The sequence below is a fragment of the Musa acuminata genome, chromosome BXJ2-1 (assembly GCF_036884655.1).
Source record: "Musa acuminata AAA Group cultivar baxijiao chromosome BXJ2-1, Cavendish_Baxijiao_AAA, whole genome shotgun sequence".
Taxonomy (NCBI): Eukaryota; Viridiplantae; Streptophyta; class Magnoliopsida; order Zingiberales; family Musaceae; genus Musa; species Musa acuminata.
In genome coordinates this window covers 5,465,624-5,476,998 of record NC_088338.1, presented here as the reverse complement: position 1 = coordinate 5,476,998, position 11,375 = coordinate 5,465,624, and the positions used below count along the sequence as shown (strand labels likewise).

The 11,375-nt window shown below is 33.2% G+C and overlaps 1 protein-coding gene across 1 annotated transcript; it reads right to left on the bottom strand.

The window, feature by feature from the left end:
- Positions 1-1,213: 1,213 nt before the first annotated feature.
- On the bottom strand, positions 1,214-2,083 carry LOC103989132 (F-box/LRR-repeat protein At3g48880-like). Its single transcript, XM_009407900.2, has 2 exons — positions 1,881-2,083; positions 1,214-1,790 (listed from the first exon to the last, which is right to left on the bottom strand). The coding sequence occupies exons 1-2, from the start codon at positions 2,081-2,083 to the stop codon at positions 1,214-1,216; spliced, it is 780 nt and encodes a 259-aa protein (XP_009406175.2).
- Positions 2,084-11,375: the final 9,292 nt, after the last annotated feature.

The following is an 11,375-nucleotide window of genomic DNA, read 5'->3' as shown; positions in this document are numbered from 1 at the left end:
CTGAACACCTTCAAGCTGTAGAGATCTCTCAATCATAGGGAAGAGAAAGCGATGGGACACAAAGTTGATGCAGACGGCTAATTTGATTCCAACTTTCAACCTAAAAAAACAGGGATTCGGATATATAAATATATATATATATATATATATATATATATATATATATATATATATATATATATATATATATCTTTTCAGGCATGTGTGTATTTAATAAGATCAATTATATTTTATTTTTTTATTATAAAGAATAAGTAATGAAAATGGAATTGAAGTCAACATCTTACTATATAGTCAAAAATTTTATTAGGTAAACTAATTGACATCTTAAAAATTATTGGAATGAGGTTTCGAACTCTTAATTTCGATGATAACGGAAAATGTCATAGATACGTGGGTCAAACATACTATCATTATATCAATATTTTAGATGTATCATTATATCAAATGGATTTGATACATCATTATTAGGAAAATATTTTATGTTAAAAAATTAATTAAATGATATTTTAAATTTTTGATCGATATAAAATGGATCTAATATATCATCATTAGGCTAATATTTGAAGTATACAAAATTACTTATGATACAAATAATTAAGATTCCGACATATTAAAACTTTACAAATAATGCAACCTTACATAAATCTAAATGTCAACATCGATAATTAAGAAGGTAGAAATGGTCAGATAATAGCTTTTAGATGGTGATATTGGGGGAGGAATCTAAAATGTGTAGGTTTTAGAAGGCGATGGGGAGACATTTGTAGTTGCTCATTCGTTTTCCATTGTTTGGTCGATTAGAATGATGGCATTAGTTCTTGGAAGTTTATCCCTTATTTTTCCACCCTTCCTCTTGTAAGCATTGGGAAATCTTTGGCCTCCAGATACTAAGATCAATAGGTTCTCATCAAATCATTTTCTATCCATACTTTTCTCAAATCGTTTAAGCCTTTGAGAAAAAAATATTAAATCAAATTTTATGATTAATGATTATAATCAGATTAATATTGTTGAAAATAATTATTGAAGAAGCTTCGTTCTCGTTAGGATGAATAGAGGATTTCAATTTCCCTTAACAGAATAAAGAGATTTTCACATATAATTAAAGAAATCTTATCTGCTATCAAATATAATGCATTGACCAAACAAAATATCAAAAAATATAATAATATATATCATGTGAGACATCAATTCAATCCAGAAACTCAAACTATATATCATCGGACTCTCTCAAATTCAAAGAGGCCACCTCATCCAGCCTCCACCAACCATCACTGTGCCTCGTGTGACCATTCATCATCCTCCTGCATTCATTGCATGATTTGTAGTCCTCGCAGTAGAAGAAGCTACTCAACCTGAAAGCTTTCTCAAGAATCAACATGCCTACTGGGTTGTCGAACAATTTCATCAGTGGTACGGGATTCATACGCTCATCAAGATGCAATAGTACGTGTGACAGATTAAGCACCTCGAGATGAAGATGCATGTCCATTATTGTCAGTAGACCTCCCAAGGGCACCAAGCAGCATTGCAAGCTCAACACCTTCAGCTCGACGGGGAAGTTTCCAAAAGGCGATGATAGAAATCCATCATGAACGACGCCGACGACCTTTAGCTGAGAGAGCCTCTCGCAAGATCCATCAATAGTCAGCATGGTTCGGAAGGAAGGAGTAAGGCTAGGCATGGTTATCGATTCCAATTCTCCCCAGTTATTTATGGCATCACTCATTGCAGTTACGCTGATGGAATCCCAACACGGCATGACGAGCCTTTTAAGATGAGGGCATCTATATACGTATAACCCATCAGATTATAAGGGAATAAGGTAGAGAAGAAGAAGAAGAAGAAGAAGAAGCTAATATGAATGTGTAATTTACCCTCGACTGATGATGTTCAAGTGCTCATCCTTTGTAGGTAAGTTGGGATGGAACACAATGCTGGTGATGTTTCCATGACCATAAGCTACTATAGTCATCAGTGCTTGTGACAACCTGAGCTCAGTGTCCACCCTTATAAGAAGGTCGGACCATAGAATCCGGAGATCGATCGTTCTCCAGAGTGATGAATCGAAACAAGTCATTCGCCATGAGTGAGAAACTTGAGCTACCGTACACCGATCGATCATATTCAGGGTTTCAAATATCTCCAAAAGAATGTCAACGCGTAAACAGTCCCATCTTGCTTGTTCATGAATAATAGTATTGTCTGTCATGTTCTTGGTTTATGGTGCAGCCAAAAAAGATGACACTAGAAAAGAAAGAGTAAGTACATCATCAAGAGAATGTTAATGCTTTTGGAAGAGTGATGCTACGAGTCACCCAACAAGAAAAAATCGATCATGATATGTGAATAAGGATATGGATGCTCGGATATCACTTGTTTGAGAATATATACCCAATAATAAAAAGAGGAGAAAAGAAAACAATTCATATGTCAATAATATGTAAGAAGAATAATTGGAAAACTAGATTAAAAAAAATATTTACTAAAGAACTTGAAGGTATATTGTTTTATCGTATCAAATTTTATCAACCTAAATACGATTGAGATTAGACATATGTTACATGACTCTTTTCGTACTTAAGAATGTGAAAATATTTTTTTTATATCACACATGAATTGTTATTAATCCATCTAAAAAAAATTTAAGTCGATATATCAAAGTTCTCGAGATATCATATTTATGAGAAATCCTTCCGATTGTCTATTAGTCATGAAAAACCTGATTAAAAAATAAAAGAAAAAAATTCAATACCCACCATGAGGGACCAAAATAAACATGTAAAAAAATCTAATAGAATAAATAGAATTTAACCTTATCCACCAAAAAAAAAATTTAACCTTTTGTTCATGGAAGATTTTTTTTTTCTCTCTCTCTCTCTCTCATTTATAAACATGGCCAACAGGATACTGTGGAGGACATCAAGTTGGATTCATCTTCCTCAACACTATAAAGCGATTTCTTTTTACCAATTCTTAACAAAGTCCAAATTCTCTGAATCTTTTGTCCTTGCAACGCTAAATTTATTAGCAATTTGATATTACGTTGTTGCCATAAAGAATAGTAACATTCATATCATTATAAGTTTTAAAGGATACTAATGTTAGAGCTCAACTAATAGCCATAGTAACCAGCAATTGATGAATATTAATTACAATAAATATCTGTAATTTTTTTGTTATTTTTTGCACAAAGGCATGTATATGAAAAATCACTGACTTCATAGGAATACATGTTAGAGAAGGATATACAAAAATGTCTCTAAAAACACTGTTTAGAGATAAATTTGTAAGATGAATGTTATCAATTTGATGTGTCTCTCTAAATTTATACCTCTTGGAAAATTTTTAATTGATTTCTTGGTTTTTGCCATTAAGATGCCCTCTTTACATCACGCAGTGCTTGCAATATTTTGTAGCCATAAATTGTATTATATTTAAGAAATATTTTACATGGGATTGGATATTAATGCAATCCAATAACTTAATTTGGACCAAATCCAATACATATGTGATCCTTTCAATTCTTAACAATATTAGATTATTACTAATTATCTCTCAATTTTAATCCAATTATGTATATTTCTTTTGTATACTCAAGTATCGTACCATCTAAAACGGTATGAAACGAGCGGTATATACTCATCTGAACGTAACTGATATGTGGATCATCATCATTTTGGATAGCCCGATTCAACTTAGAAAAAAAAAAAAACTTAAAATAGCAATGAGACTCATCCAACTCAATATTAAAAAAAAAAACCTAAAATAGAAGCAAGCCCTCTTCTTGCATTTAACGCTGTTGCCCTTTGGTGATGCGACTACCACCACATTCCTTCAAGATACTAATGTCATCGTATTCCTTCTTCTTCCTACTTGCACTCCCACCTATTCCCCTCCTCTTCCTTTTTTTCTCCTTCACCACTCTCTTTTCTTTTCTTCCATCTTAATCTTCCTCTTCCTCATTCTTTCTTCTTCCTATTCCTCCACCCACCATTCCTCTTATCCATTATTTTCTTGTTCTCTTCGAAATATCGAAATATCAATATATCGATATGTACCATTGTATCGATACATGGTACATTGATATTGAGCGATATATTGGTCTAATTAGATCATCGAAATGAGTCTGATACTTGAAACAATGATCATTGCTTAAAACTATAAAAAATTTCATATTTTTATAATAAAATAATAATTTATATATATTTTTAGACAATAAAAATTGTATAAATTATTATCCTTTTATAGAGGTTAGATAATTCATACACTGGCATTTCCATTAACATGACAAAAATTAATTACATTACATCTTTCCTAGTTTTATTCCTTATCAACAATTGCATGATTGAAGTGATATATCTCTTGTCTTCGAGTAAGTCGATAATATCCAAAACAATATATTTAAGTGGCATCGCTCTCTTTTTTTCTCTCAACAGTACTTTTCCAAAGATAGCATGACTCTTGGGTTAATTCACATTTCAAACAAACTTTGTAATAGGAACCCCAACTAAATTATCTTATTATTTTTTTAAAAAATAATTTATTACTTAAAAAGAATCATTTGATGTCATGGGTATTAAAAATTAATAATCAATATATAATAGAAAAAAGCTTGGCACTATCAGCTCCCTCCAGTAGCCAACAGAGATCTACCCTATTTGTTCTTACTTTCTAAAGTGAGCATGTAAGACATATTCTATATTGATGCCATAGCTAAAGAAATCATGCCCCGCATTAATGATTGACAATATGCCCTAGCTTCCCTAGTCGTCTCCTAGCTGACATCTCAGTAGAAGTTATGCCTTTGCATTAATGATTGACAACATGACTAAGCTTCACCGGTCTTCCCTTTCGGATAGCCGATAGAGAGACCACTTCCTATCTAACCCAAAGCGGTAAGAAAGTCGATGCAAAGGCATCCCAACGATTTGCCCAAGATGCCAGAGGACACACATAAGTAAGTCGCCCTCATTAATGCCTCCACCATAGGTAAGAGAGGCTTGGTAACATGTGTCCAAACCACTGGACGCCTAAGTATAAAAGCTAAGCCCTAGATCAAGACGAGTATGTAAATGCAAAAATCCTCTATTCTCTCATTTACATTGTTCATACTATTGTCTTCCTCTCTCTTTGTCTTTCGCCAACTTAAGCATCTAAAGACCCACTAGGGTCGAGCCGGGACACCTCCAGTGTAAACCAATTGTGTAGGACCCCTTGCACCATCTAAAGACGTGACCAAGAGACGACTCAACAACTAAGAGAATCCAGCTCTCCTACCCAGCTTCCCGTCAAGTTGCTCCCAACGAACCACCTCCCTAGTGGGCTCTCTCTACATCGGCTTGCTACATTAGCTCCTCTAATCAGTAATGAGGAGTCATTAAGAAGGACCTGTGCCTTTGACAATAAATCAATCGGACCGACTCACCCGTCGATGATCTTCGTGTACCAACAACATCTAAAATATTACTAAGACTAAATCATGAGTTCAAAATACTTATATTCAAATTAACAGTAGTCTTACATCCATAGATCGATATTTTGTAAATCTATTTAAGACTTAATCCACTCTCGATAGGAAATTAAGTTGAATTATTACAATACCCTTCAGAATCAAGGTTCTAAATTCTGAGTAATCCAGTTATTGTATGGATGGTTTAATTATAGAACCTAAAAATAAAAGCAGATTAAACAACGAAGTCTCCGGCAATAGATTAGCGGATGGATTAGCTCAGTTTAAGAGTTCCTTGTGGATTTGTAATGAATTGTCTTCTTCTTCGTCTCATTTCATTGCTTATAAATGTTTGCAGTACTGATTAATGCAGTCGCATCAGCTAACGACTGAACACCTTCTCGCTGTATAGATCTCTCAATAAAAGGGAAGTGAAGGGATGGGATGGGACATAAAGTTAATGCAGACAGCTAATTTGAGATGATCTATCGGTGATTCCCTACAGACCGAGAATTAGTAAACGATATCTTAAACTTGCCTTTTGTGTTATCATGAGTTGGATCTTCGAGAAGTGACAAGTGAATTGTCATAAAGACAGTCGGAGTACATGTCGCAAAGTGATGATTCAAACTTACAACCTCAAAAACAGGCATTCGGATATATATATATATATATATATATATATATATATATATATATATATATATATATATATATATATATATATATATATATATATATATATATATATATAATATTTTTTTACTATGATGAAGGTATGTATCGAAATATTTAAGCACATATGTTGGTTTTAATAATATCTATTCAGACACATGTGTATTTATTAAGATCAATTATATTATTTTTTTTATTATAAAAGATAAATAATGAAAATGAAATATGATGTTAATAAATTATTATATAGTCAAAGTTTTTATTAACTAAACTAATTGACATCTTGAAAATTTTTCAAATGAGGTTTTAAACTTTTACTATTATATCAATATTTTAGGTGTACCAATATATCAAGTGGGTTTGATGCATCATTATTAGAAAAATATTTTATGTTAAAAAATATTAAATAATAATTTAAACTTTTGATCGGTATAAAATGAATCTAATATATCATCATTAAATTAACATTTTAAATATAAAAATTACTCGTATATGATACAAATAGTTAAGATTTGGACATATTTAAACTTTATAAATAACACAACCTTACATGAATCTAAATGTCATCATCAATAATTAGGAAGGTGGAAATGGTCAGATGATAGCTTTTAGATGGCGACTGGGAGACATTTGTAGTTGCCATTCGTTTTCCATTATTTGGTTGATTAGAATGATGGCATTAGTTCTTGGAAGCTTCTCCCTTGTTTTTCCACCCTAACTCTTGTAGCCATTGGGAAACGTTTGGCCTCGGGATACTAAGATCTACAGAAATCGCATCAAATCGTTCTCCATCCATACTTTTCTCACCATTGATCTTTTCACTCTCTATACAATCCCATCACAGTTGACTCGTCGCAAAGTAATTATTAATTCTAAGACATGTTATTATTGGGTTCTTTTAATCCTTAATAATATGAAATAAAATTTAATTTATTTATTTTTATTATTAAGACTTTAAAGTTTATTTTCTCTTTATTCTAATCTTTTTATCTTATGGATAGTTTACTCATCCGTGTCTATATATATGTATATATGTTGATCAAAGATTAATACAATCTAAAAATGAAAAGGTTAAGTCGTGTCCTCCTTAAGCACGAGAAGTGCAAACCGAAGAAGACTCAAATGAAACTGCTGTCCACATCTGGATCGAGACAGAATAGACAATAGCATGCAACGACCAAGGAGCAAATGCCGCTCTAATTTTCCATGCACTCATTAGATTTGGATAGGTGCATACGTTCGTCTGCAACACCAATGGGGGAAGAAGAAGGGTGAAAGAGACCGGAGAGTGAACTCACTCGCCAATAGCAACGAACTCGTGATTGACTAACGATAGCAGACGCCAAGATAAGAATGAGATTATTGCACTCGACCCTCTTCGGAAGAGGATATCCCCTACACGTTTGATGCGAATAATTTTTTTAATTAAAATTTTTTATTACGTCAAATATCATACATGATGTTTACAAATATCATATCTTTTATTAATAATATATTAATCAATTTAAATATTTTAAAAAATAATATGAATGAGGATGTAATCAAATAGGATAAACATATAATTTTAATAATTAAAAGTTTTATGTACTTTAAATCAGTAATTTAATAAGGTAGATAGAATAACTAATAAAGATATTATTAATAGAATATAGATTGTATGATTAAAATGAAAATGATCATCAAGAATTTTGTGTTATCAACATATAACTATAAGCCTTATTAATTTTATAAGACAGTTTCAAGTGTTGGATGAAGTTTTGTGATAAAAACATTATTTAGGTAAACAAGCGAAACCCATAGGGCCCAAAAATTTCATAAATTTTGAGAATTTATATTAGCTAATCATAAACATAGTCGAGGTAATAAAACTTATTATTACTTCCTATAATTTTTAAAACAAAGAAGAAAAAAAATTGTATGATCAGATTTTTCGACTTTGAAGCGAAGATGAGTCAGATACATCACATCAAATCAGGCTAATATTTCGTGAAGATTAATTTATGATGTCTGAGTGAGTCTTTCGTTAGCTCACTAGAAAAATATCTGCCCCATGCATTATGATTCTCATAATTTATTTGCTGCAAAATGTTAGGTTGGTCCATACAAGTGGAGGTTGGTGTCATGCTACATGATTCCGCTGTGCATGATGGCTACGTTGTTGTCGAGCTTCCACGGATCAGAACTACATCATGATTTCCCCAAAATATCTCATAGCGAATAAGGGATTGTGTGGCTCATCTTTATTGTTCTGATGGAAGGATCTCAGGATCACAAGAAGACATTGCAAGGAAGACTTAAGACATCACTATATGTTATATAATTTTTGTTTTGCCATTTGGAGAATTCTGATTTAATTTTAATGTAAGAAAAGGTTCAAATGGGCTTATAAGAATACTATCAGTAATTTATACTTAAGCATTTTAGATTTTAGATTGTATAGTTCAAACTAATCAAATTAATGAGTTATTAAGTTGAGATGAATTTAGTCTAATTACATAATACTTATACTATTAAGATTCTTATATTTATAAAAATAAAATATTTAATCTCGTTATTTATTTTTTAATTATATAAAAGTATCTTTTTAACGGATTTTAATGGTTTACTAATTTTAAAAATATAAAAATTAAAATATAAAAATAATGAATTATGTAAGATAATATATAATTAATCTGTTTGATGAATTATCATGATGATGTGATGGAAGATTCCTCCTTTATTTTATAGAACACACAGTGGAAGTTAAGCTATCATGCTTTTGAAAAGTCATTGGAAACGCCAAAAGTTGGTTCTTGCAAGATGGATCGTTGCTTGATTTCTTGGAAGAAAAAAGAAGCACATCTAGAGACGCATACTTGGCGTTGTGTGGTTTGAGGAGAGTGATTTAGCTTATCTACTCTTGTCAGAGAACGAAAGCCGGAGAATTGTCCTTATCGTTTTATCTTCGCACGCCAAGGTAGATTTTGATGCAATCTACCACGGTAAAGGACATGCATTACATGTAACATCTCGACACTCCGTCCTCCTCCAATATGGCACAGCTCTACCCCAATAATTGAGATGAGACATTACCGACAACGCAATCTGGTGGCGATAAGAGAAAGATACGCGAGGGCCCCACTTGGGCTCACGAGACACTATACAGCTTGCTTGCTTGATTGGTTGTGTAGATTGGCTTTATCATTTATTATTTATTTATTTAGGAAATAAAAGCTAAACTTATGTATAATCCAAATATCAACAGAATCTATGCACTCTATCAATGATAATGGGATGCAATATTATCACGTAAGATTTTTTAAGAGTTGGATAAATTTGTTTTTTGAATGTGATATTTAGTTTCAGTGATGAATCGAAAAGATTAAATTTTTATTGGTTCTCCCTCTTTCTTTTTAATTTCGATAAAAAAATAGATCTTAATATCCTATCAGAATGACTTAAAAGATTGAAACCTAAAAACAATGATATTAAAATTTAAATGAGTCTATTATCATTAAGGTAAAATAGTTTAATCAATTATTTCATCGGATCATATCGTGATAAATGATGTAAAAGTTCAAATATAATTATGATGAAAAAATTTATGTAAAAGTATCAGAGCGTATGTCATGATATAGATCACAATACTAAAGTTTGATCTTTAACAAATCCTTAAGAATATAAGAGTATTACAGCGTTTCGATTTAATCTTATTTATCAAGTAGGAGAAGACTTATAATAATTAAATAAATTTATTATCATTAACTTGCATATAATGAGATCATGACATACCACCCAACTAAAATTAAACCTTTTTAAATTTTAAATTATGATATTTTTAATACATCCTTTAGTTAGTAAATTTACCTCAAAAATTAAATTTCACTTATTAAAAGGATGATAATATTAATTAATTTAATCAATAAAAAATTAATAATTTATCATAAGATCTTACTTTTCCTCATTTATTTTAAATTTAAAATTATCTTTAAAAAATCGAATAGCAACGATGACAAGCTGTCTTATTTCCGGTGGGTGATGGGGTGGGTGTGAGATCAAATCAAGCTCAGTCCTACCACCATTTCTAGAAACAATGGTCGTATTTTTATTCTAATAATAAATTACTTTTTGATCGTCCCATTTCTAGAAAATGATCTTAGAAACAGTGGTAGGGCGTTGAAAATTTCAACATCCAGTCCATGTTCCCTGCATTCATACGTCAACAATTCTATCCTTTGTCCTCTTCTCCCAGTAACTTCGCTGTCAACATTTGGAGCCACAGGAGGACTCCACCCACAGCACTGCAATGCATGCTGACGAGTGGAACGACGATGCATTCTCTCTCTATCTTATCCTTTGTAGGGCTGCTGGACCTGTGTCAGACACACTGCTCGTTCCTATCTTTTATGGGGCTTCAGATCACCGATCGACACCATTTATGGCGACTGTCTACTTGTTCGGTTTAATAACTTCATATATTTTTGTTAATATATGTGATTATATTCGTTTTATTGTTAGTTACATTAGACTTTTTTTTCCCGTTTATTCTTGTTGTGGGAAACAGCCTGGAACCGTGGCCTCGGGGCTAACGTAGCTCGGTTCGAGTCCGGACGATGGGGATCTCCCAGGGGCGTACCTCGAGCCCGTGGAGTCGGTCCGGTCGGGACGAGGTCGCCGTGTCCTCCGGGCGGGAACTCCTCGTCCGCGCGTCCGACGGGGACCCTCGGCTTCGCACCTGCACAAAGGTCGGGCCGGAGCGCTCGGCCCGACCCCTCTGACAATCAAGTTAGAAGACGTGGAGGGGGTTTCAGGAGAAGAAGTGTTTGTACATGTCACTCCCCCTTTTTTCTATGATGAACGAGAGGATATTTATAGGGAAGCTTACTGCTGTTTGATGTGCCGGCCTGCAGGAGGCAGGCTGATAGCGTCTGACATGGGCGCTGGCGTGGCATGAAGAATCACGCCTGAGTAGGCGTTAATACGCCTCGACCGGTGTTTCGGTTCGATTGACTGAGCGCAGTTGCGTCGATCGAGACGTGAGGCGTCGGTTGACGTCGGCCGGGTCTTATCATAATTACTATCCTCGTCAATTCTCATTCATAATATTTTCTAAACATCTCTTCTTCTCTCTCTCTCTCTCTCTAAGCCCACCTTCAACTCTTCTTAACCACCGTTACCTCTCGTCGGATGGGAATTGTAGGATTCTAATTAAAAGTACGATTGGAGGGGTAAGATCGAACTCCTGATAAGTCTGGATCGACATCAC